The following is a 27,529-nucleotide window of genomic DNA, read 5'->3' as shown; positions in this document are numbered from 1 at the left end:
ACTGATGTTACTTTCTTGGTGTTCACTTTCTGTGATCTTCCAGACGGATAAAAGTGGATGTGCTACACACACTGTGAACATGACGGCGTTTTCTCTGCACAAGAACATGTACGGTGACACGTTTGAGGTGACTGCTGAGATGGAAGAGTATGGCACAGGTAGGCAGACTAAAAGCCAACTGTTCATCAACGTAGCACGGCGAATTCCTGATGACCTGCGAATCTGTATGCTAACTACCATCTAGGGGTCATTCTTAAAGGCTACGGGCAGACCAGCTTCACCTGTGACATCAGAACGGTCACCTTCGAGGACGTACCTGAGGCATACAAGCCTGGCATCCCGTTTGAAGGAAAGGTAACCAGACTCATCCTGCTGTCAGGACATTGCACAGCAGGATTCATGAGCTTCTCATCTGATCCTACCGTGAGGTGGACGTGTTTCTTCTGGAGCCCAAAAGATTCTAAGACGTGAATGAATCTGGACGATGTAACATTGCATTTGTTACAATGTAACTAGTAGGGGTGCAACGATACACAAAATTCACGGTTCGGTTCGATATATTTTCGATACAAAAAAATGTTCACGCCTTTTTAATTTGTCATTTATTAAAATTATAAATATATATTTTAACTCAAAAGTACAGTTTTTAAATTTAATGTTGCTGAAACAACAAAGTAATAAAAATAATAAATCTATCTGATTGAGGAATCACTCATCTTTGGAAAAGAGAGTTTATTACAGAGAAATGTCTCTTTCCAAAATAAAAGCTCTACTATACGCTTCTTCTGGGCTATATTCTCAGCAGCATATTAAACATATCAGGTCCCCATAAGGAGAATCATGTGCTAACGGCTGTCTAAATGACTCGGCTAAAGTTTGTAGCATGCGTGCTTGTTGTTTTTGTCTGCTTCCACTTGTCTTTGCACTAGGATGATGTCGGAGTAAATGTGCAGTCATATTCGTTGTGTTCCCACTAGTGCTGTCAGCGTTAATCTGAAATGACGTTAACGCCACAACACGGCAAATCTCCGTTAACGAGCTACCGCGGATCGCCCCGTGCGTGGGGCTGGACGGCCAACACGTTAACGAGCTAACTGCGCTAACGCACTAGTTCCCACCAATGTAATTGAGCATTGCTGGCACATCCGACATACTGTTTTACTTTTGTCCATGACGCGCTTACCTTCAGGGTCATACGTCACATGAAAACCAAAATAGTTCCAAACGCCAGATCTGAATGAGGGTGGGGGAGGTTCAATTTGCCATGTTGCAAGGAGCTTAACTTCTGTCTTGCTAGCTTGCGCTGCGCTCAGTGGATCTGCGTTCGACTACTCCGCCAGTGTTGCCAACTCCTCAGTAAGGAAAATCGCTATTGGTTGTCCTAAAAGTCGCTAGAAGTCGCTAAATGACGTCATCACCTAATTTGCATAATTTGTCATGCTAATGTAATTGTAACCTACGCTGCTGGAGAGAGAAATAACATCGTGGACGAGACATAAAGTGAGCAAAAAATGTCCTAAATGCATTTAGAATTTATTTAGAACTACAAATTAAATTTCTTTTAGCAATTATTGTTTTTTGTAATGTCTTTCACGTCTTTTTTTAGCGACTTTTTTTTAGAAAAAAAGTCGCTAGGGGGTCTGAAAACTCGCTAAATATAGCGACAAAGTCGCTAAGTTGGCAACACTGTACTCCGCCTAGGCTGCACTGTCGAGCGCAGATCCACTGAGCGCTCGACACAGACAGCACCGTCAGAAGAAAAGTTGATAAAATAAATTACAAATGTTGTATTGTTCGATACATATGCGTACCGAACCGAAAGCACTGTATCGAACGGTTCAATATTGATACGAGTATTGTTGCACCCCTAGTAACTAGATGTATGAAATAGTATTTAGGGATGCTTTGAGTCATGCAGAGGAAGCTAATCAAGGGCAATAACAATCATTATTACGGAGATGTGCGAGTCTTGTTACAACTTCTTACTCTGTCTTGTTCACAGATCAAAGTTGTTGGTCCAGACAACAAGCCTGTTGCCAATGAGGCAGTGTACTTGTTTGTTGGTAGCTCACTGAAACTAGAGCTCACCACAGACGTGAATGGCGTGGCTTTGTTTTCTCTGGGCACGTCTCTTTGGAAGGACAGTGTGCATCTGAAGGTTGGTTACATTGTAATGAAATTAGTTACTTTTTAATATTTTATTATTTTCAAGTGTCTAAGTGTCTCCAGTGTTTCCAAACCTTTTGGAGACACGGCACATATTTCACGTTAGAAAAATCACACGGCAGCAAAAATATCACAAAAAGCATATTGATTATTTTCCCCGCACATCAGGTGTAGCGGTATTGGCTCGGTTTGTCCCCAGTTACCTTTTTGCTTCTTCTGACCACCCCTCATGCTAGGGCCTTCATCTGGGTCAGAGGTTTCTACTTTTTCTTTCAAATATTTATCTATTGCTAGTATGCGCTGCGCTGTGTCAGTCACAGCACAACTATTATGTAATTTCTTCTTCATCTTCTATTTTGCTGGCAGTTGGCAACAGATTTAATTAGAGCAGGTAGTTGTGGCCCTCTAGTGGAAGAGAATGTCATTGTTCTGCCCGTCACGGCGATCACTGATCAGATGGAACCAGATAATCTTCCACGGTCACAGCGCACTGGTTGGGAAACACTGGTCTAATGTGAAGAGTAGGGATTTGATATTTGACCTCACTTTGTCAACAGGCGAGTTCAAAAAATACAACGGAGCATGACCATTATGTTTATGGTTTGAGGAGACCAAACTACAGGGCGAGCCACCACCATGTCACAGCGTTTTACTCCAAGAGTAGCAGTTTTCTGAAGCTCATGCAGGCCAGCAGTAAGCTGCCCTGTGACAGTGAAGCGACTGTGCGTGCCCAGTACATCATCCAGGGAGAGGAGCTGGTGAAAGGGCAGGAGGTCCTCGACTTCTTTTATCTGGTACGTGTAAGGGATTGTGGCGTGAACCCACCCAGTGTTCATTGAAACATATTTTGGTGATCTGCATGTTTGTAGCTTGAGTCTAAATGATTTTTCTCTAAAGACTTTTGTGCACACGTTGTATTGCAGATATACATAAACACACCCTCATAGTGAAGTTTCTGTCTTTCTTTGCAGGTGCAGTCCAGAGGTTCAGTAGTGCAGCATGGTCGTATCCCAGTGGCTGTCAAAGTGGGAATTGGTATGAACAAGACGAAAGCTAATTTTGAAGTACAGTAGAGTTAGACGTCCTATGAAAAAAGCCCTTTAAAGTTGCATCAAAGCATGTAGGGGTGAGGTTGTGGTAGAGCAGGTCATCCACTAATTTCAGTATTCTACTGTTAGCTATCTAGCCCTAATGTCAAAAAACTATCAGAGTCTGCATCAGTGGTCAAATATACCTTTAGTTATCATAAACAAGGCCATTTTATGCAATGCTATGCATCCACTTTGTAATGTGGAGTACAGTATATGTTGTCCAAAATGGTCCTCAGTAAATAGTGGTATATTTATATATAAGAAACATGGGAGGCAGATGACCTGTGATGACATGCGCACAGCCCTGCCTGCACATATAACCCTGTCAACAATCATTGTGGCTCAAGAGTTGGCAGTTTGTCTTGTAATCGGAAGGTTGCCGGTTCGAGCCCCGGCTTGGACAATCTCGGTCGTTGTGTCGTTGGGCAAGACACTTCACCCGTTGGTGGTCAGAGGGCCCGGTGGCGCCAGTGTCCGGCAGCCTCGCCTCTGTCAGGGTGGCTGTGGCTACAATGTAGCTGCCATCACCAGTGTGTGAATGTGTGGATGACTGAATGTGTAAAGAGCTTTGGGGTCCTTAGGGACTGAGTAAAGCGCTATACAAATACAGGCCATTTACCATTTATCTCTCAGTTCTTACGCTCGTCACTTCATTGAGAACACCTCTGGTGAGTTGGGCTAGTTAGCTCTGTTATCTGCTGACTTGCACTTAGCTTAACTGCCCATTGGTGTTGGCCTCTACCACGCAGTTGGTGAGTAAGCTACCCGCAGAGTTTTCCTGTGCAGCCTTTTACTTTGCGTTTTGGAATGGACTCCAAACTGAAGCGAGCAAAGCAGAAATCTTCTGTTCGCCCCTGTCCTTCCCTGTCCTCAGGGGTGACAGCAACCAGCACGATGCCTGCCCTGTCTGCCTGGGATCTTTCACGCTATGAGAGTGTTGACGGAGCCCAAAGCCTGTGCCAGGTCCGCACTCGACCCTTTAAAGACGGGTGACATTTATGGAAAAGGTGCTGGGACGGACGGCTGTCACACATCACGACCCTCACTTCTTTGTGTCTGGAGTCCCGGCTTCTTCCAAGTCTGAGGACAAGGATTATCCGGTCGGTGTGCCCCACAATTAGCTGGGCTGACCACATGGAATATGTTGATGGGTTAACCGAAGACGAGCTGGAACCATGCAGGAGCGCCAGCATGTCATCGTCCCCCCAGGAAGACGATGACATGCTGGACATCAGCCTGGACATCCATGGTTTGTCGGAGGATGAGCAGGAGAGGCCATTGTCGGCCCAATCTGCCGCCGCTGCTGCGTCGGTCGGCGATGGCGCAGAGGAAGCTGGCCTAGCTAACCCACCCCTATGGAGCCATCTCTGGCTGCTTATGTGCCCCGCAACTCTGCTGTCCAAGCACTGCAGATTCTCTGAGTCGCAGCTGGAGAAGATTTATTGGGCTCATCCTGCTTGCACCTCTTCTTAAAGAGGTCAGAGTCGCCACAGATTACACCCTCCGTGTGTCCTGCTGTGCAGCGCTCTCCCTGGGCAGAGGGATGGCTTCGGCAGCATTGGTGCAGAAGCACCAGTGGCTCACCCTCTGTGATGTCCCGGATAGGGACAGGGCTGTATATCTGGATAAACCAGTGGCTGGACTGGGTTATTCGGACACTCGCTTGAAGTCATAAGGAAGAAGCAGACAAACTCTGTGCGACGTCAGTTGAAGCTCAAGCCTGCAGCTAGCTCTCACAGGGCTGTCGCTCCTCTGCCGACTGGAAAGGGACTGCTGCCCGCTGCTGTGGTTGGTGTGCCTCCAGTGGGTGCTCCCGGTCTGAGTTCTGCGCCAGCCAGCTTGGAGGAAAGGCCCACTTTCGGGCCGGTAGCAGGACCCGGCGCCCAGGAGGAAGAAGCCTCAGCCCTCCTAGCTGTGGTTTCAAGTGGAGAAGGGGTCCAGCATCAGGGAGACGCTGCTTTTACCTCTATTGCTGCTCCAGAGACGCTGCACATTCCTAGGATGGTAACTCCCTGTTCAGGTGTGTTGAATGTTCAGGTGACCACATCAAGTGTTCCCGCTGTTGATCCGTTGCTGTGCCCCAGTAAGGTGCCTCCAATAAAATGTATGAATGTACATGTTCCCATGTTACAGCAATAAAGAGTGTTTATTCTCAAACAATCACAAATGCTCAGCCTGCAGGCAGAATGAGGCAGGTCACACAGGTGATGCATTTCCCTGCAGACACACTAGGGGCGACAGTGTCTCACTGGTGGTGCTGCAGATCAGCTGGCTGGCTGCTCACTTCCTCAGTGGCATGCTTGCGCCCCCTCTTCGTGGGTGCTGTGAACTGTTGCCATGGGTTACCGGTTGCAGTTTGGGGTCTCTACGAAGTATCTACGAACATGCAAGTTTAACACTCGGACAGCTCTTGAATGCAGTCGTCCCGGGAGATTGGTTTGCAACAGTCGATCTAACAGCTGCTTATTTTCATGTGGCTATACACCCGAAACACAGGCAGTTTCTGAGGTTTGCATTCGAGGGCGTAGCCTACGAATACCTGGTGCTACCGTTCAGGCTGTCGCTCGCTCCTCACATCTGTGCGAAAAGTGCCGAGGTAGCACTAGCGACCATCAGAGAGAGAGGCATCCAAGTCAGCAGATTTCCTTGCTTGTTTGGAAATGTGCTCCCTTTCCAGCTGCGCACGTTTGTCGGAGCACAGAATGGACTGCATTTCATCGCCGCCTCGCTCAGTTTCAGCTGGGATGCGGATTCCAGACTATATTACGTTTTTTTTGGGCATGATGGCATCTATGATTGCCGTAGTGCCACTTGGACTTTTAAAGATGAGAGCTTTTCAATGCTGGACCCTCTCTCACTGCCTGTGTTTGCTTCCCTAACTGGGTGGGGAGCGCTGTGCGAGGGTGCATCAGTGAGAGGGATCTGGACCAGCGCCCAGCACGAGCTGCACATCAACCACTTACAGCTGTTAGCAGTGTTCTTAGCTCTCAAACATTTCCATCCAGTCCTGGACAGACAGCAGTTCCTAGTCAGGACAAACAATTCAACAGTGGTGTCTTACATAAACAGGCAGGGAGGAACACGCTCTCTTCCCCTGTTGAAGCTGTCTCGCTCTCTGCTGTTATGGTCCAGTGTTCATTTTCTGTCTCTAAGAGCCACCCATGCCCCGAGCCACCTGAACCTGGGGTCGGACCTTCTCTCCAGGGGGCGTCCTCTGGTGAGAGAATGGAGGTTACACCCTTTAATAGTGGCTCAGATTTGGGATCTATTTGGCAAGGCGCAAGTAGATCTTTTTGCTTCCAGGGTAAATACTCACTGCCCCCCTGTTCTTCTCCATAATCAACCACGATGCACCCTTGGGCATGTACGCGCTAGCGCACCAATGGCGAGACGTGCTCCTGTATGCATTTCCCCCAGTGGAAATGATATCTCCAGTTCTAGAAAGAGTGCAACGGCAGTGTCTCTGATTCTAGGGGCCCCTTGGTGGCCCACAAAGTCGTGGTATGCAGAGATTATCAGCCTTCTGGCACCAAGTCCTTGGCAGCTTCCTCTCCGCACAGACTTCCTCTCTCAGGCGGGAGGACCCGCGCCCGGATCTGTGCCACCTTCATGCTTACCTGCTGAGAGGTTAAACTTGATTGCTAAGGGTTTGCCACCTAGTGTGATAGCGACAATCCAGAACACTAGGGTCTCATCCACTAGAGGCTTGTACGCTTACAAATGGCGAGCCTTCGAGCAATGGTGCCAGGACCGCCACACTCTCCCATTTCAGTGCTCTATTGTGGATGTTTTGACATTCCTGCAGGAGCTGCTGGATAAGGGCCTTTCATTTTCGACAATTAAGGTTTATTTAGCAGCTATATCTGCTTGTCATATTGGCTTTGATGGGGTGACACCAGGTGCACATCCCCTCGCCATATGTTTTCTGAAGGGAGTTCGCCAGCTGAGACCCGTGCTTAAGTCCAGTGTCCCTGCTTGGGACTTGTCTTTGGTGCTGGAGGCCCTTTGTAGCCCCCCGTTTGAACCCATTGAGTCTGTGGATATGGAATTTCTTTCATATAAGACTGCGTTTCTTCTCACTTTGGCTTCGGCAAAGCGAATGGGTGACCTTCATGCGCTGTCTGTGCATCCCTGCTACACACAGTTCTCTCTCCTGATGGCACAAAGTTGTATTTTCCCAAGGTCATTCCTGCAGCTTATAACTCAATGGAGTTTGAGTTGCTGAGCTTTTGCTCCCCTCCTTTTGCACCTGAGGAGCAGAGGAGGATGCATTCTCTTTGTCCAGTGCATGTGCTCCGTACCTACATTGAGCGCATTCAGAATGTGCGTTTATGTGACCAGCTGTTTGTCTGCTTCGCTAATCCAAATAGAGGTAGAGCTCTGTCTAAACAGAAGATGTCCCACTGGATTATAGAAGCTATCTCACTGGCGTACAGCACCAAAGGTCTTGCTTGGGGGTGAGAGCTCATTCCACCAGGGGGATGGCAACCTCATGTGCTCTTTTTAAGGGGGTGCCTGTAGGTGATATTTGTGCTGCAACTACTTGGACACTTTTGTGCGGTTTTATCAGTTGGACGTCACAGCCCCTTCGGTGGCTCATGCTGTCCTTTCTGGTGGGTCTAGCATTCACTAACATGGTGGTGGTCCGATGCCAGTTTGGTGGCTGCTCTGCAGGGTGTGTATATTTCTCCCATACTTGTACCGTGTGAATCAACTGTAAGGGACGAACAGTTATATCTATAACTTCTGTTCTCTGAAGGAGAGGAACGAGGTACAACACAAGGTGGCCCCACTGTGCTGCTTGGCTCGGTGAAGAGCGGCTATCGAACTGAGGGATGACTGTGATGACAGCGGCTATATGTGCAGGCGGGGCCATGTGCCTGTCATCACAGGTCATCTGCCTTAAAGGCGTGAATAAAGGTTTCTTCAGCCAGGACACGCGAGGGCGTGATATGCTATACTTATGTGTTGTACCTCGTTCCTCTCCTTCAGGAAACAGAAGTTATAGATATAACTGTTCGTTCTTGATTATCTAATTATATTTTGCAAGTTTAGCTTCATGCTAGTAATGTAGCTGATTTGCTCATTAGTCACGTGACTCAGTATTATCTTGTTTATTTTGATAATTGCTGCCATGCTTTCTTTGGTTCTTCCTCAGTCAACAAAGGGGAGATGTCCGTGCCGCTCACTCGGATGTCAGACCTGGCACCATTTGCCCAGGTGGTCGTTTACACTTTGATGCCCAGTGGAGAGGCTGTTGCTGACAGTCATGACTTCCCTGTTCAGCTCTGCCTCAATAACAAGGTAGTACATTACCAAGTTAAGACCTCAAAGCCACCTGGGAATGTAGTGAAGGATGTGTGCATTTTAGAGAGCTAACATAAGGATAGACGGGCTTAATCTGTTCTCCGCCTCGGTATCTCCCACACAGGTGTCTCTGAAGTTCTCCTCCCTCCAGGAGCTTCCAGCAGAGAGGACCACCCTCAGTCTCAAGGCTCACCCTGGCTCCTTGTGCTCTGTTAGAGCTATTGACCAGAGCGTCCTGCTGCTCCAGGCTGAGCAGGAACTTACTGTCAGCTATGTACGACAATCCTACTTTGATCCATATTAAGAACACTACCATTACTATAGTTTGGTTTTGTAACATCTTCTACTTTCTACACCACTCAAAAAAATTAAATGCATAGAAATAGGAAAACACTGGAAGACCTGTTGGCTCTTAATCAATTAAATATTCAAGTTCTTGAAGTTTAAAAGTATCTGAACAAACTAACATACATTGAAGTAGAAATATTGTTTTTAATTGCTTGATGAAAATCCTTTGCAGTCAAAGATTGCTTTCACACCCATCGACATCAACCAGTGTAGTGTTTTCTCCCTTGAGCTGTTTTTTTGGCCTTGACTGCCTTCAGTTGAGGCTGGTTTTGTCTTCAGTGTCTGACTTCACAACTGAAGAGTATCTCATTTCTTTACCTTGACAAGTCTTTGATTGTTTTTGCAGGTATTATCCATTTGCCCTAAACTGATCTGTTTTCTAGCATTTGGCTGAATCTGAGCATAGAGTGCAGCTCTGTACACTTCACAATTCATCCTGCTACATCTATCAGCAGTCACATCATCAGTAAACATGAATGGCCCAGTTCCTCATGGCCTCCACCATGTTTGACAGATGATATGGTATGCTCCAGATCCTTATTTGTTCTCCTTTTCTCTTCAGGTCATTCTGCTACAGGTTTATGTTGGGTTTCGTCAGTCAAAATACCCGTTTAGGGTCTCATACATGTTTTCTAGTCAAGTCCAATCTGGCCTTCTTGTTGAGTGTAACTAGTGGTTTGCATCTTGTTGTATACCCTGTATTCCCATTCATGAAAGTGTCTACTGAATATGTACTTTGACAATCGGCGGTCTACCGCCTCAGGGTTTCTCGTGATACTGCTAGATGGTGTAAAAGGGTTTTTCTTAACCGAGGGAACAAATCTGATCATCAGCTTCGGTTGTCTTCCATGGTTTTTGGTGGTGTTGACCTAGCTTATATATATATAGTATTCCTTCATTGTTAAGAATGCACCAAATGGGTCATTTGGCCACTCGTGAAGTTTTTGTATCTGATAGGTTTATTTTGTTTTTTCAGTGAAATGATGGCTTCTTTTATTTGTACAGACATCTATTTGGACCTTTTGAGACTTCCTGTGTGAAAGTTGAACATTAGGAAACGACTCTTTATTTTAGTAATTAGCAAACAGGCCTTGCCTATAAATTGTATAGTCACTTTTGAGTCTTGGTGGATGGATTCACAATAATACCAAGAATCATAGTTAAAAATTAAAATCCTCTTGAGGGCTGTGGATGATGCAGTTTTCCTGATTCCATCTCTGTCTGCCTCTAGCTCCTGGGGGGCTGTGGCCATCACCTCCAAAACCATCTTTTTTTTAGTCGGTAGTGTTATTTCTCCAGCATCTGTTGTCACCTTCATTTGCATCAAAGCAAATATATAAAAATGGCCTGTATTTGTATAGTGCTTTACTAGTCCCTAAGGACCCCAAAGCGCTTTACACATCCAGTCACACACACATTCACACACTGGTGATGGCAGCTACATAATATATTTTATTATATGCCTCATTCACCCATTCAAACCCACTAATACAAGCACTTTTTTCCTACACCTGAGTGCTCCTAGAGAGTAGACAATAATCTATGTAAGTGGTTTGCTGCTAATGGATGATAAGAGAAAAAGATCACCGCTATCACCCCACCAGGCTCACGTACAGATGTGTTTTCATGCAGGTATATAGTCAGCTGCCTGTGGAGAAGCTGTCTGGGTACTCCTATGATGTTGAGGACCCAGAGTCATATCCCTGCTACTCCTTGCCAGTGCCAGATATGGTAATAGATGCAGATTTGGAGACAACAGCACTGCCAACAGCACCGCCAACACCGGCCATTGTGAGCGACAATCAGGGAGCACGGCGAGAAACGCGCTCGATCTACTATGGACCAGGCAGACAGAAGAATGACGTCTACAGCATCTTTAAAGTAAAACATTTGTTCATCTAATCTGATGTCTGACTGAAACTACACAGTAGTATTAATGTCTCCTATTAGCTGCAGAAGACATGATTCAAAGATTCAAAGCGTTTATTGTGATGTGTACAAAGAAAAGCATTTCTCTTCTTTCTCTGCTGTCCACACACGGATGCCGGATAATATGTACAAATAGAACTAGAACAGATAAATACAAATAGTATGAATAAATAAATGGAGACAAAAAAATGAAGTATTAAATAGATTTGTGTGCAAAAGAACTATGAGCTTAATATGCTGGTTTGATATGTGAGATGACCTGATGTGCAAAAATGATTATTACTGTTAGAAGTTGTTCAGGAGTCTGATAGCAGTGGGGAAGAAGGAGTTGTTGAGTCGAGATGTTCTGGATTTCACACTTCTGAACCTCCGCCCCGAGGGCAGAAGTGTAACCAGTCGGTGTTGGAAGTGTGTGGGGCCTTTGAGGATGGAGGCAGCTCTCCTCTGGACTCTGTGATGGTAGATACTCTGCAGAGAGGGCAGCGGAGTCCTGATGATCTTCTCCGCAGTTATTATCACTCTCTGCAGGCGTTTGCAGTAGTGTTGCCGCCTCCTCAGGAAATACAGCAGCTGCTGAGCCTTCTTGACCAGCTGTGTGGTGTTCAGTGTCCAGGTGAGGTCCTCACTGATGTAGACGCCCAGGTATCTAAAGCTGCTCGCCCTCTCCACACCAATCACTGCAGTATCGTCCGCACTCTTCAGTATGGTGCTATCCCTATTGGAGACGTACAGGGTGTAGAGGATGGGACTGAGGACACAACCCTGTGGAACGCCAGTGTTTGTAATAATGCTGGTCCTGTTGCCGATCCTGACCGACTCGGGCCTTTGAGGGGTCCCGAAAAGCGCTATATAAATGCAATCCATTATCATTATTATTATTATTATTACCTGTCAAAAAGTCCTGTAGCCAGTCACAGAGGGTGGTGTGCAGGCCGAGTGTTGCCAGCTTGTAAGTGAGTTTGTGTGGGATGACCGTATTGAAAAGTACCCTGATGTATGAGTCTGTTTTCCAGATGGGAGCGGGAATAGTGAAGAGCGGCAGCGATGGGGTCTGACGTGGGGATCCAGAGTGTCTGGGATGTTACACCACTCCCTTAAAGCACTTTGTAATGATTGGAGTGAGTGCAACTGGTCTATGGGGGGGCGTTGGGTGAAGGTCTGTGAGGTCTGGAGGGGTCTCGGAAGTGGGTGTAAAATCCATTGAGGTCATTCCGTAGACCGCCTGCAGAGCTGATGGTGTTGTACTCTGTGATGTGCTGTAAGCCTTGCCACATCCGCCTGGGGTCAGCAGAAGAGTAGAAGCCATCCAGCTTCTCTCTGTACTGCCTCTTAGCTGCTGTAATGGCTTTCTTCAGTCCCAGCTTTGTACTCCGTCTCATTCCCTGATCTAAATGCGAGAGACTGAGTACGCAGCATGTGTCGTACCTGACTGTTGATCCAGGGCTTCTGTTTGGGGGGGACTTCCTGACGTGTGTGGTGGGCACAATATTGTCAACACAGGCGCTGACATACCCAGTGACATATTCAGCATAGTCCTGTATGTTGACAGAGCAGTTCTCCTTGGTGGCTACAGTTTGAAACACATCCCAGTCTGTTTGAGAAAACAGTCCTGTAGGATGCTCTCAGTCTCTGGGGTCAACAGTTTAACAGGTTTGATGACAGGGTTCTTTGTTTCAGCTTCTGCCTGTAAGCCGGGTACATGAACAAAGAGATGTGGTTAGACTGTCCAAAGTGGGGGCGTGGTACAGACCTATATGCACCACATATGTTACTGTAAACATGATCCAGGGTGTTCTTGTCAAGGGTAGGAATGGCCACATGTTGGTGGTATTTTGGGAGTACAGTCCGTAAGTTGCACTTATTAAAGTCACCGGTGACGATAAAAACAGCATCTAAATGAGTTGTCTCTAATGCGCTGATGACGTCATGGAGTTGGCCGAGCGCTGCCGCGGAGTCAGCTTGCGGCTGGATGTAAACAATGGCCAAAAACCCAGCTGAGAACTCCCGCTGCAGATAGTAAGGGTGACCTTTTAGGATTAAAAACTCCAGTGAACACATGGAATCCCCCCCTCAAGTCCGGTGGAAGGGTACAGTCCGGTGGAAGGGTACAGTCCGGACGATTGTGTGAGTTACCGATGTCCAGCAGTGCCTGTCTCGGATATGTTAACAGTGCACAGCACTTATCCAGTGCAAAAAGAACAAAAAACAAACAACAACAAGTTGGCATCTGAGAGTGGAGCAAGCAAACACGTCTGCCTGGAGGGGCGCCATGATGTTTGCACCGGAAGTAATGTCATATCTATCTATATGTCTATCTAGATATTCATATGATCTATATCTAGATATCTTTTTTTCTCTGTAGGTCTTTCACACTCTTCGAACCAAAGTTTGGTATCATTTAGCTGTACCACATCCTTCTTTCCAACTGTATGGTTTTTGTTCTTTGTTTTGTTTTTTGTTTTGTTTTTTTTGTCAATTTTGCCACTCTTCTTCCTTCTTTACTTGTTTCTGTTTCTCTCCATCTATCTCCAAATCTTCTTTTGTGTCTTTGTCCTTGTATTTAAAAATAAATAAACAAATAATTGCTGTATCTCTGTCTTTACCATTTATGCTTTTTCTTCCCGAGTCTCTATTGGTGTCTTTATCTCGCTCTCCAGCAGTTTGAGATCTATTTAAGGTAGCATAGTTGTTATGCCATTGTTGTTTTATTTTGTTTATTACTTATGACAGCAAAAAAACAAGAAACAATCTATGGTTTTACTATGACTTGTTTTTCTCTTTCTCCACTTCTAGGAAATTGGACTCAAAATTATGACGAACTCTGATGTGAAGAAACCTTACAACTGCGACGAACAGATGTTCTATTTCAGTACAAGAGAGAGTAGGTCACTGCTATTCTCTGTTGACTCCAATGCCCATTGATACAGCCTTAAGACGAACTGTTGTTTTTACAACTTGTGTAACTGTCAGCTTTATTTACACTTGCAAAAATAGTAAGTGAATCTCTTGGAATCGCCACCATTTCTGGCTTGCTTTCTTTAATGGGTTCTGTTCTTTGTCTGAGTATGACAAATGTAGTCTGACTAATCAAACCCAATCAGTTGTACTGTTCATGTATCCAAAGCTTCTTACTTTACTAACTGGTGCTACATGGTCTATGGTCTGAGATCCCTCAGATAGCAGTTTCCTAGATAGAATGAGATGGCTAGATATATAGCTAGGAGTTACAGGCAGTACAGCCACAGCAGTTTTATGTCTGTATGTATGTTTTGTGGAATGCATCAGCAAAAAATTGGCAAACATGTTAGCAATACCAGTAACTTTAAACATTTGGCTTCCTTCATAAGTCATTGCTACAAGGCTAACATTAGCATTTTATAGTAGGGATGTTCCTGTCCACTAAATAAGGAAAAAAAAAATAGACTGACTAGTGTAAAACTAAAAAACACTCAGGTAATCAGTTAGATTTGAGAAATGTTTAATGGAAAATGTCAAAAATCATTTATCAAATTCTTACCATAGATTAACAGATCTATGGTGCATCTCAACAACAATGTGCCATCTAAAGGCAGATGGCTACACAACATTTAGGACACAGTAATTTACCGGCGTTGGGCATCAATTTAAATTGTAACAGTTAGGTCAAATGGTTAATAAGTCTGGTATCATCTAGTGACAGCAGTGAGAATTAGTTGGCTATTTGCGCACAGCCCTATTTTACACTCATAGTCTAAAGGCCTTTACACACCGGATGCATAAAATCCATGCAAATATATCCTGAAAAATTTGTTTCTGGACTCGGATATCCTTAATACAGCCGTTCAAACCCACCACATAACCCGACCTTACACACACAACACAGACATTACATGGGGATACAAGTCGGAGATCGGTAGCGTTACAGAAAAACACTCAAATATACACTACAGTGGGAAAGTACAAAAGGAAAAAAAGAGACCTCTACTCATGCTGTGCTTCCATGGTAGGACAGCATGAGAACAGGAAACAAAGAAACTCCTCTGCACAAAAAGCACATAAATGTCCACAGTACAACTTTGTGAAAGACATGACAAGCCACAGGATTGGGTGGGGGGTGAGGAGTAATCCGAAGCAAACACAGCAGCCGCCCTGCACAGCGCTACCATTCCTGTGCGGCACACAGACCCGCCGTGTTCCCCCGCAGGAAACAAGCATCGAAGGAGTTTGGAAAGGGAGGGGGATGAGTGTGTGCATCAGTGTATATGTATGTGTGTGCGTGTCCATAGTTCAGCTGAGACAGTGTCCTTCGCCCTGCCAGGCTAAGTAAACAGTCTACCAGCCAACCCAGGTGGCCTTGCATGGAACGGGAAGGAACAGACTAAACACAGTCGTTATCAGGGTGTTGTTTTTCGGCTCCAGCCTCGAGACCACAGCTGGCGCCAAGGGGTATCCGCATGAAGTGATGGTGCTTTTTACTTTAGTGCGAACAGCTCATATGAATTTCAAAGCAGTTCTACAGTCCGACACTGGTCTCTCAATCTCCCGTTGGAGAGCTGCGAGCTTCGCCATACTTGCGTTCTGTGATGTTGTCATTTCTTGTGCTCAAGGAGCCGATTTCTGAGAACTTATGACAGTGTGGCTCCCCGAGATGTCATCCAATTTGCGCCCAGAGATCTTATTCCGAGCTAGCCATACAGCTACATGTTGCTCCGGCTCCCTCACCTCGATTTCTCTGCCTCCACATAAGTGGTCTCAACTCTGCCAAAAAAGGGTTCAAACTGACACTGATATCCTGAAAAATGTGCAAAAGTGGTTGTGATACAGCTTAGACTCCTGTATCCAACCATGAAATTGTCCTTGTTGCTGTCTTCTCTTGAGAATTAGATGAACTCAGAATCCTGTTTAGTTACTGTTTACTCTTTTCTCTCTCTAAGGGTGGGTAGCTTGTCTAGTTTCAGTAATGAGGTTATCAGTTATCCATCCATCCATTCATCTTCTTCCCCTTATACAGGGCTGGGTCAAGGGGACGGCAGCCTAAGCAGAGAAGCCTAGACCTCTCTTTTAACCCGCCTCCTTCCAGCTTGTCCCCTCGGCAAGCTAGAGGACGCTGGTGTTCCCAAGCCAGCCAAGAAGTATAATCCGTCCGGCATGTCCTGGGTCTGCCTCCTTCTGATGGGACATGCCCGGAACACCTCACCCAGGAGGTGCCCAGGAGGCATCCTTGTCAGATGCCCAAACCACCTCAACTGGCTCCTTTCAGTATGGAGGAGCAGCAGCTGTACTGTGAGCTCCTCCCAGATGGACGAACTCCTCACGCTATATTTAGGGAAGAGGCCAGCCATCCTTCGGAGGAAGCCCATTTCTGCCGCTTGTATCCACAATCTTGTTCTTTCAAACACTACCCACAGCTCGTGACCTTTGGTGAGGGTAGGGATGTAGATCGACCGGGAAATTGAGAGCATTGCTTTTACACTCGGCTCTCTCCTCACCACAGCAGACCGGTACAGCTTCTGCATCACTGCAGATACTTGAACTTCTCCACCTGGGGCAGGAACTTATCCCTGACCCAGAGTGGGCACTCCACCCTTTTCCGGCTGAGGACCATGGCCTCAGATTTGGAGGTGCTGATTCTCATTCCCACCACTTCACACTTGGTTGCGAACTGTTCCAGTGCGAGCTGGAGGCCATCACCCGATGAAGCCAACAGAACCACATCATCTGCAAAAAGCAAAGATGAGATTCTGAGATCATCTAAGTGAAAGCCTTCCACCACTTGGCTACACTTAGAGATTCTGTTTATGAACAGAATCGGTGACAAAGGGCCACCCTGGTGGAGCCCATCACGCACCAGAAACGAGTCTGACTTATTGCTGGCTATGTGGATGAAGCTCCTGCAACGGTTGTATAAGGATTGAATGACCCGTAGCAATGGGCCAGACACCCCATAGTCCCGGAGCAGCTCCCACAGGACACTCCGAGGGACACGGTCGAGTGCCTTTTCCAAGTCCACAAATTGCATGTAGACTGGTTGGGCAAACTCCCATTCAAGTATTGTCGAGTGGGTAAAGAGCTGGTCCAGTGTTCCACCACCAGGACAAAAACCGCATATTTCTTCATGTGTCCGAGATTTGACTAACGGATGGACTCTCCTTTCCAGCACCCTGGCATAGACTTTCCCAGGGAGGCTGAGGAGTGTGATTCCCCTGTAGTTGGAACACATCCATCCTTCTTAAAGATGAGAACCACCATTGCCATTCCAGAGGTAGGCCCCTGATCTCCACGCAACATTATAGAGACGTGTCGAACAAGACAGTCCTAAAACATCCAGAACTCAAACCTCATCCTCATCCACCCCAGGCGCCCTGCCACCAAAGAACTGTTTAACAGCCTCAGTGAATTCTCCCCCAGAGATAGTCATCCCACTCGTCCCCAGAGGTGGCCTCCGCTCCTGGCTGAAAATGACTCAAAGGTTCCTCATAATGTTACTGGAGGCTAAGGTAAAGCCATCCAGAGAAAGTTAGATACCATATTTCTAAGCTTTTTAGGGTCAAATACAATAAAGTTTTATCTGAATTTAGAAGCAGAAAATTAGAGGTCATCCAGGTCTTTATGTCTTTAAGACATTCCTACAGTTTAACTAATTGGTGTGTGTTATCTGGCTTCATGGATAGATAGAGCTGGGTGTCATCTCCATAGCAGTGTAACCCAGGAGATGTTACCCTTTTCCCTGAGGTGGAGACAGGCAGACCGTCCCCGAAGGCCCCGCATCCCAGACCCCAACTAGACGGCCAACTCCGCCTCCCAGCCCCCCGCCCCAATGGCTAACAGAGAACGGGGGTGTGTGAAGACCCCATACCTCCCTCTGCCCACTCATATGTGGTGTTGCTGCGTGCTTTTCTAAAGTGCATTTAAAACACGGGAGGGCATGGTGCTTCCTGCCAAAGAGCAATAGGTAACAGCACGGCCCCTCCTGAGAACCCTCAATGCCTTACATGCATTTAAAATTGAGAGGTGGGCACCACCTCTCAATTTCTTCTTTCAAGAATTATTCAAGATTTTTCAAGAATTTTTGAGATAAAAAGGGGGGTTGGAGATCGGCCTATAATTAGCTAAGACAGCTGGCTTTTCAAGTAGTGGTTTATTTAATGGTTTAATTCAATTTTATTTAATTTAAAGACCTGTAGTAGATAGAAACATTACATAACACAGAAGACTGTATTTGGGGAAAAGGACTCTAAATAAATAACAATGGTACTGAAAGTAGCTGTACATAATGCTATATCTGTGAGATGATTATGAGTATTTTTTTCACTAATGGTTAAAATGTTATTTAAGAAATTTATGAAGTCGTTACTAGTTCACGTTAAATGGATGGTTGGCTCAACAGAGCTCTGACTGTTTGTCAGCCTGCCTACAGAGCTGAAGAGAAACCTGGGGTTCTTGTTTTCTTCAATCAGTGACGAATAGTAAGATGTTCTAGCTTTACGGAGGGCCTTCAGAGCTTTCAGGAACTCAGGGCAAAACCTTATCCACCCGAGGGGCCAGCCAAGGAGTTGTCTAACTGCCTTAGTGACCTCACCCCCAGAGATATACGAGTCGCCCCTCTTGTCCCCCCACCCTGCTTTCTCTGCGGATGATGTGCCAGTGGGATTAGGGAGGTCCTTGAATTATTTCTTCCACATCCTGACATTGTTCTCAGTCGAAGTCAGCAGCGCTTCACCCTCACTATACACCGTGCAGGTAGAGCACCGCTTTCCCCTCCTAAGTCACCTGACGATTTGGCAGAATCTCAGTCTGAAAGTCTTTTCCCATGGCCTCTCCAAACTCCACCCACACCCTAGTTTTTGCTTCAGCCAGTGTTGGTACTTACTGCTGATACTTATTACCTGCTTCTGAAGTCCCACGGGCTAACCAAGCCCGATAGGACTCCTCCTTCAGCCTGGTGGCTCCCTTCACCTCTGGTGTCCACCATTTGGTTCGGGGTTTCCATCACGACAGGCACCAACCACCTTGCGGCCGTGGCTCAGTGCAGCAGCTTTAGCAATGGAGGTGCTGAACATAGTTATTTCGGACTTAATTTCCACAGTCTCCCTTGGAATGCTGTTGAAGCTTTGCCGGAGGTGTGAATTGAAGATCTCGTGGACCAGATGTTCCTAGCGCACCCTCACTATACGTCTAGGTGGCAACTCCAGACTGAGATGGAGTCCAGCCCCTCTCCAGGAGACTGGTTCCAGAGCACAAGCCGTGGTTGAGCTGAGGCCACCAGGGAGGTGATATTCTATATCCCAATCACTAGTTTTGGAAGTCAGGGATCAGTCTGCTAGGGCCTGGCTACTGCCCGACACACATTGCACCCAACCCCTACCTCGCCTCGTGTAGGTGGTGGGCCTACAGGAGGATGGTCCCTTTTTCGGGCTGTGCCGTCCAGGCCTCATGGACTAAGCCTAGCCACCAGACCAGGACCAAGTTGACATTTACGCAAAAGCCTCCTGACAACATGGCCCCTGGGATCCCTGGACACACAAACCCCTCCAAGGTTCATGGAGGGGAGGTTATCAGTTATTTTCTTTATAAATGAGGAAAGAAAATAACTTAGTTCAGGGACTTTATGCTGATGGTAAATATGGGTCACTTTCCAGATGCTTCCATTGTTTTCTTTCACATTCACCGCCATACCTGTCCTTCCACATTATTATCTTTATTTCCTTTTCTTCCCTATTAGCATTTCCTGTTCCTCTGCTGCGCTCGGGGCAGTTGGGATGCTACACTGACTTCACCATTTGGTGGTGATGGTATTAGAAAGTACAGCCTATCCCGGTATTGACTTCAGTTGGCATCTATATATTATGCTGAAAGCCCGTTTTGGAAAGTCTAGCTTAGCATAGCTTTAGTTGTTTTTTGAGAGAGTGTAAGATTTTTTTTGTGTGTGTTTTTAAATCCAAGAATTTGTTAATTGTTAAAAAAGTACATTTTTAATTAGTGGAGAAATATTAGCTGAATGCATAAAACACTAAGTGTACCTTTTATTACTTTTTCCAATTTCTTTGTATTTTTTCCGAGCTGTTGTTATGTGTTAAGTGCAGGAAGCTGAAATGAGCTCAGTGGTTTCCCCAGAAAGTTTATTCTGTATATCAGGATGCCGCATTTCCAGTAGATTTAACATTTCTGTCATTATCCAAGTCACTCCTGGGATGCTAAAAAGTTTCTCCCACTAGAAATGCTGCGTCTAAATGTACAGACTCAACTTTCTGGGGTTTCCTTACCTGGATTTTCGAGCAAGCATTTGGAAGTAACACAATTATTATAACTTTTGGTTTATTTAAAAAAAAAAAATAAGGAAGGAAACAAAGCCTCCCCATTTTTCCCTCCCCATTTAAATGCTCTCAGGGATGGACTCACCGATCCCCTTGGCCTTCAACATGATGCCTGAACCTGTACTTGCCACGCAGATGTCTAAAGTGGACAACAAAAAGGAGACTATCAGAACGTTCTTCCCTGAGACCTGGATCTGGGACCTCGTTACTGTGGGGTAAGATTAACATATCTTATGAAAGGAATCACAACACTGTATTTTTTATGACACTGAAACTGTTTTTAGGTAATCAAATGTGAATAACATGGATGCTTATTGCAGTCCAAATAACAGAATTAGTTGTATTCGTTAGCAGATATTAATGACTAACGCTTATGTCAGTGATATTTACTGAACAGAGGCTGCTGCTTTCCCTTATGTTCCACATCTTAAAGTCAAAACACAGCTTATCATGTATGAAATTCAAATGAATTTGAGTAGACACTTGAATTCATCAGTGTAAGTATATATACATATACACTCATCAGGCATAACATTGTGACCACTGACAGGTGGAGTGAATAACACTGACTATCTCTTCATCATGGCACCTGTTAGTGGGTGGGATATATTAAGGAGCAAGTGAGCATTTTGTGCGGTGTTCCCAGTCTGTGTGGTCGCTATCTATCAAAAGTGGTCCAAGGAAGGAGCAGTGGTGAACCAGCGACACGGTCACAGAGACCCATTGATGCACGTGGGGAATAAAGACCGGCCCTGTGTTCCATCATCAGAGCTGGACCACGGAGCAATGGAAGAAGGTGGCCGGGTGTGAGAAAGTTTTATGTCACGTGGATGCCCAGGTCTCTTATCTGGGGAACATCTGGCACTAGGATGCACGATGGGTAGAAGGCAGGCCGGCAGAGGAAGTGTTTTCCGCTGGGAAACCTTGGGTCCTACCATCCCTGTGAATGTTACTTTGACATGTAGCACCTACTTAAGCATTGTTGCAGACCATGTACACCCTTTGATGGAAACTGTAATCCCTGATGGCCTCTGTCAGAAGGATAGCCCCCCATGTGGGACGAAGTCCGATCTGTGGAGGCCATGCCTCACAACTTGCAGGATAAAATGATCTGTTGCTGACTTGGTGCCAAATACCACAGCACACCTTCAGGGGTCTGGTGGAGTCCAGGCCTCGACACGTCAGGGCTGCTTCGTAGTAGGCAGGTGGTCACAATGCTGTGCTTGATCAGTGTATTTGGGGAAAATGCCATACTACTTGAACTTTAAATGTCACGTCTGGCTGTCTGTTTAAACAGAGATAGTGGGTTGGTGAGCATGGAGAAGACGACCCCTGACACCATCACTAAATGGGCAGCCGGAGCATTCTGCGTATCCTCTATGGGCTTTGGTGTGGCTCCCAACACCGGACTTACTGTGTTCCAGCCGTTCTTTGTCAGTCTCACCTTGCCATACTCTGTCATCCGAGGAGAGGTGTTCACCCTCAAAGCCACCGTCTTCAATTATCTCTCAAAGTGCATTATGGTAAAAAAACAAAAAACAACCACATCTGCTTCTTACAGATCCTTTGTACTTAAGGACATCCACAAGTAAGATGACATCTGTCAGATTGTGGAAAACATTTGTGAAAATGCTTGGATATGTTTTTGTTGTCTTTTTGAAATTTCATTGTATTACTTTGCATCCGGGCACGGTGGTTAGCACTGTTGCCGCACAGCAAGAAGGTCCTGAGTTCAATCCCACCATCAGTCTTTCTGTGTGGAGTTTGCATGTTCTCCCCGTGTTTGCGTGGGTTCCCTCCGGGTACTCCGGCTTCCTTCCACCGTCCAAAGACATGCAGCTTGTGGGGATAGGTTAACTGGATAATCCAAATTGCCACTAGGTATGAATGTGAGTGCGAATGGTTGTCTGTCCCTGTGTGTTGGCCCTGCGACAGACTGGCGACCTGTCCAGGGTGTACCCCGCCTCTCGCCCTATGACAGCTGGGATAGGCTCCAGCGCCCCCCGCGACCCTGAAAAGGAGAAGCGGAAGCGAATGGATGGATGGATGGATAGTTTGAATCCGATGTAGCGTTTTCAGTGTAACAAAATCACCTTTTGGGGATTTACTTACCTGGATGATTGAGCATGCATCAAGACGTATTACTTTGTAGTTTTTGTTTTGTGTGACAAATGCGTCACTAACTCGTGCTGTGTGGATGAGTGGTTCTGAAGAATGATGGCTGGGAGAACAGACGATCTCACGAGCACATGTAATCAGTCCTCAGTGTGACGCGTTACTGCACCAGTTTGTTGCATTCGTGTGTTCTGTGTTTGGTTTCTGGCTGTAGGTTCAGGTAACACTGGCTGCCTCTGACCAGCACACCTTCAGAAACTGTGATGGCTGCATTTACAGCGTGTGTCTTTGTGGAGAGGAGAGCAGGACCTTCTCGTGGATTGTAACTCCGACTACCCTAGGTATTACATTCTTCCCTTTTTCTTTTTTTTTTTTGACACTTTTTATTTATTTAGGAACATTTTTATGCAACAAGATAAAAGAAAAAAAAAGAAAAAGAAAAAACAAACAATATGAGGTCATGGGAAGATAACATACGCCCGTACATACATCTGCACATCCACATACACATACTTCAGCAAGTCTGCATTACTAATTCTATGCATTAAAGGGTGCTGCCACAAGCTGTAAAGTCCAGCCATTTTCTCCATCGTCTCCTTCCCAAATCTCCCTGCAGTCGCAGAGTGAAAGTCATACATTCCATCAATTTGACGTCTTCCACTATAGAGGTATAAAGTGTTACAGTGGGAGGGTCTCTACAGAGCCAGCGTTTTGTTACGGCCTTCTTCGCAGAAGCCAAGAGAACTTTCAGAAGATAAACATCATCTGCAACTAAATCGTCTGTAAAATATCCCAGATACAATGAGGTAAATGTACAAGACACGTGGAATCCCAACACCTCTGTAATTATCTTTACAACTTCCGTCCAGAAGGGTCGTATGAGTGGGCAGGACCAGAATATATGACTGTAATCAGCCATGTCTTCCCCACAATTTCTCCAGCAAAACGCAGGCGTGGCACTGAATTTAGACTTCTGTTTAGGCGTTATGAAATAGCGTATAATGTTTTTCCAGCAGAAGTCCCGCCACATGTTGGAGTTAGTTGTGGTAAACTGTGTCTCCCAGATCCGTGCCCACCCATCTTCTGTAATCACAATGTCCATTTCTTTTTCCCATTTCTGCTTTATGTAAATCGTTGAGTTCCCTTTGAGTTTAATCATACATTTGTACAATTTACTTATCAAGGCTCTGTTACTCCCAGAGTCATAAGCATCAATGAAAATATTAACAATCGAGAAGTCTCCACGGACACAGCTCTTTAGTCTTTTGCCAATATAGTCACGGAGTTGCAAGTATCGAAAAAAGTCTTGTTTCTCGAGGTCGTAAGTCTTGCATAGGGTATCAAAAGCCATAATTTTAGATTTTACAATAACCGAACACCCAGCAGTGATTCCATGCCACACCCATTGTTTAAATCTACTATCGTGGGAAACAGGTAAAAAATCAGGGTCATACGCTGGCCACCTCAGAAGTTTTATCTCTTCCTGGAGTTGTGCCTGCCTGACCACTCCCCTCCATATTTTTAATGTAAAAGTGACCCAGTGGCTGGGTGTCAAGGTATCGTCCAAATCAGAAGCTGCGTGACCAAGTCTAGACTGGATTGGCGTGTCCGAGAGAGACATCTCAATCGTCTTCCACCTTGCACAAAAGGATGGGTTACACCAACACACCAAGGACCTCAGCTGAGCAGATAAGTAGTAATCCCTTAATGAAGGTAGAGCCAGGCCCCCTTTTTCTTTCGGCAACTGCAAAGTAGAGAACTTCACCCTTGGTCTTTTGTTAAGCCAAATGAATCTCGAAATCTGTTTATTCCATTCCCTGAATTGCTTCTCTGGAATTTGAATAGGTAAAGCAAGAAAAAGATAGAGTAGTTTGGGAAGAATACTCATTTTAATTATCTGTATCCTGTTGCCAAGGTCGAGAGGGAGCAAGGCCCAAATGTTGAGATCGCTATATATTTCTCTATTAATACGACTGTAATTAATATCATACAGTTGTGTCAGATCTCTAGGCAGAAACACTCCTAAATATTTGATAGCAGTTGCCTCCCAATTAAACTTGAATTTTGACAATAGTGTCTGGTCTGGAGAAAAATTAAATGTCAGAACTTGAGTTTTTTTTACATTAAGAGAACATACCCTGAATACAGACCATATGTTTCCAACATCCCCATTAACACTGGTATACCTGAGCTGGGATCCGTGTTTGTCACCAAGACATCATCTGCGTATAAACACACCTTGTACTCGTCCCCTCCTATTACAATCCCTTTCAACGATGTTTCCTGACGTATAGCCTGGGCTAGAGGTTCGATAAACAGGTTGAAGAGGTAGGGGCTTGCTGGACACCCCTGTCTACATCCTCGTTCTAAAAAAATAGTATCGGAGAGGCTACCGTTAATTTTTATTCTGGCAGTAGGGAGAGAATAAAGAGCCTGGAAACATTTTATAAACTCGCTACAGAAACCAAATCTTTTCATCACTAGGAAGAGGAAGTCCCAATTCACTGAATCATACGCTTTTTCAGCATCTAAACTAAGAATAATTGAGCTTTTTTTCTTATTATTAATGTGTTCGATGATGTGTAAAGCTCGCCTAATATTATCGTGGGTTTGTCTATTTTTCAAGAAACCCGTTTGGTCTTCATCAATCAAAGAAGGCATTACAGCATCCATTCTTCGCACCAAAATAGTTGTGTATAGTTTATAATCTGAGTTCAGGACACTTATAGGCCTATAAGATTTGCAGTTTAGTCTATCCTGTCCCCCCTTTGGCAAAACAGATATGAAGGCCTCCTTCCAAGAGGGAGGTACCAGACCTCCTTTCAAAATATAATTAAAACTAGTTTCCAACAGGGGAAGAAGGCTTTCCCTCATGGTTTTGTACCATTCGGCAGGGAACCCGTCGGTACCTGGATTGACTATATAACGATTTGTAATACATTTCAAACACTTTTTGAATTTTATCCAGGTCAGTTACAACATTGTTACCAACTGACTCTCTAATCTTATAAATATTATTTTCAGCTTGCTGTTTTCTAATCCGCCACGCTAACCGCTTCGCCGCCTTAGGCCCCGCCTCATAATACCTCTGTTTCATAAATCTTATGTTTTTCTCTACTTCTTCGCTCAATATCTTATCTATCTCCTGCTTAATCTGTCTGATCTGGTGGGTTACTGTAGTATTTTTATCCTTCAGACCTGACTGTTCCAAGGCCATTAATCTATCCTGCAGTTGTAACAATTCTTGTGACTTTTTCTTTTTAAGCATGGTTGACCACGCAATTATTTTTCCTCTGAGGACAGCTTTGGCTGCATCCCACACAATACTGTGATTTGTCTCTCCATTATCATTGTCCTGCAGGTACAAATTAAGATCGGCTGTCATTTGTTTCACAAAAGCGGGGTCATTTAACATACCGGTATTTAGTCTCCACAAAGTTGTCTTCCGTGTCCCATCCAAATGTAACGTTATATAAAGTCCACTGTGGTCAGAGAAATCTCTTGGACCTATTCTGCAATCTTTTATCCTGTGTAAATCCCTATTAAACATAAAACAGTAATCTATCCTCGAATACACTAAGTGTCGAGCAGAGTAAAAAGTGAATCCCGACGCTGACCCATGGATAGATCACCACACATCAATAAGTCCTAATTCCGTTAACATTCCTTTAACTCGTTTCCCTCCAGACGTGCTTTTCCTGTCCCTATTATTTGAGTCCAATCGGGGGTTTAACAGTAAATTAAAATCTCCTGCACAAATGAGTTCCCACCGTTTCCTTAGAGATCAAATCAAATATCTTCTTAAAGAAGCTTGCGTTGCTTCCTGGGGGTGCATAGACATTTAATAGTGTGACCGCCTTATTCTCTATTCTACCTTTTACTAAAACAAACCTACCTTCCTTATCACTTATATTAGATATATGTTCAAATTTTATTTTATTTGAGATAAGGATAGCTACTCCTCGTTTTTTCCCGGCCCTATACGATGAATAGAATGTATGTCTGAAACCCATCTTTTTAAATTTCTCATGTTCTGCATTGTCTAGATGAGTTTCTTGCCAATATGCCAAATCTACTGTCTCCTTTTTCAATTTGGCAATTAATTTGCTTCTTTTATTAGGGTTATTCAGGCCATTTACATTTAGTGACAGCATTTTATAGAAATTATAAGCCATCAAGTGGATATGTGGAATACAACATAATCAACCCAGACCTCAGAACATCACAACCAGAACTCACTGAACAGCAAACACACCAAACATTAACAAGAGCTTCCAATACAAAGGATATAAGAGTGTCCTTTGACATTGAGGGGACTGGCCACAAGGTGGGGCCCCTCATCCGACAAGAGGGGAGTGACCGACAAAAAAGCCAAAAAAGGGCAAAGAATAAGTAAAAACAGTTTCTTATCGCTACTAAAAAAAAACTTGGTGGTTCTCTAACCATGTCCGTAGGCACCAACCTAAAGAAAAATGAATTCTGAGGGATACGAAAGTCAGTGTTCCCGCGGTTAGATTATCAAAACTCTACCGCCAGCTAGCTCACCGTTGTCCCGCCGTCAGCTGCTCACTCGTCCGCTGGCACTTTTTCTTGCTCCCTCCGGAATGCTTGGAGTTTTTCCCGAACGTGCTGCTGGAAGCTGCCTCCGCAGTGTGCTGTCTGTGTTTCCCAAGGAAGTAGCTGCCTTATCGTGTCCTCTGTCATCCTGTTGGTTTGGTTCCCCAAGGTGATCTTACCCACGGCTATTCCCCGCTTTCTTAAATCCTCGGCAGCTTGGGTCGCGGAGAATTTCTTCTTTAACGGAGAACCGGAGGAAGCGCACTATTATTGAGCGTGGTGGGGCGTTCGGAGGTGATTTTTGGTCCCAACGCGCGGTGTGCGCGCTCAATGCCGAGGGCACGGTCCGGGCCGAAATCTTCACCTAGGTGTTCTTTGATCAGATTTTCAACAAAGGTAGTCACCGACGAGCCCTCCGAGTTTTCCGGTACGCCGTAAATCCGGATGTTTTTGCGCCTAGCGCAGCCCTCCATATCGGACACCTTTTCCTGAAGCGCCCGTTGATTTTCCAACAGCTGCACAAGTGTATCCCTAACACCAATGTCCCAGCGTTCCGAGTCAGCCATGTTGTCCTCGACGTGCTTTAGCCGACCAGTCATCTCCTCTACCTGATCCGCCATCTCGTGTAATCTTTGATTCAATTCCTTAGAGAGTTCGGCCATTTGCTTCTTTATATCCTCCCGAAATTCCGTACCGAATGCTTTGAAGTCACTTTTCAATTCG

General features: G+C 45.3%; 1 protein-coding gene across 1 annotated transcript in view; it reads left to right on the top strand.

Moving 5' to 3' along the window:
* a2m1 (alpha-2-macroglobulin 1) overlaps positions 1-27,529 on the top strand; it is a 67,336-nt gene that overhangs the window by 11,082 nt on the left and 28,725 nt on the right. Inside the window, exons 9-20 of the mRNA XM_087841254.1 lie at positions 44-158; positions 245-354; positions 2,003-2,158; positions 2,724-2,960; positions 3,138-3,201; positions 8,416-8,561; positions 8,689-8,838; positions 10,545-10,793; positions 13,635-13,722; positions 20,208-20,349; positions 21,432-21,657; positions 22,464-22,590. Coding sequence (XP_087697380.1) covers positions 44-158; positions 245-354; positions 2,003-2,158; positions 2,724-2,960; positions 3,138-3,201; positions 8,416-8,561; positions 8,689-8,838; positions 10,545-10,793; positions 13,635-13,722; positions 20,208-20,349; positions 21,432-21,657; positions 22,464-22,590 — 1,810 coding nt within the window. The remainder of the gene's footprint in view (positions 1-43; positions 159-244; positions 355-2,002; positions 2,159-2,723; positions 2,961-3,137; positions 3,202-8,415; positions 8,562-8,688; positions 8,839-10,544; positions 10,794-13,634; positions 13,723-20,207; positions 20,350-21,431; positions 21,658-22,463; positions 22,591-27,529) is intronic.

This window comes from Neolamprologus brichardi, chromosome 1 (genome assembly GCF_056152115.1).
Source record: "Neolamprologus brichardi isolate AB-2024 chromosome 1, ASM5615211v1, whole genome shotgun sequence".
Classification (NCBI taxonomy): domain Eukaryota; kingdom Metazoa; phylum Chordata; class Actinopteri; order Cichliformes; family Cichlidae; genus Neolamprologus; species Neolamprologus brichardi.
This window is presented reverse-complemented; position numbering and strand designations above follow the sequence as displayed.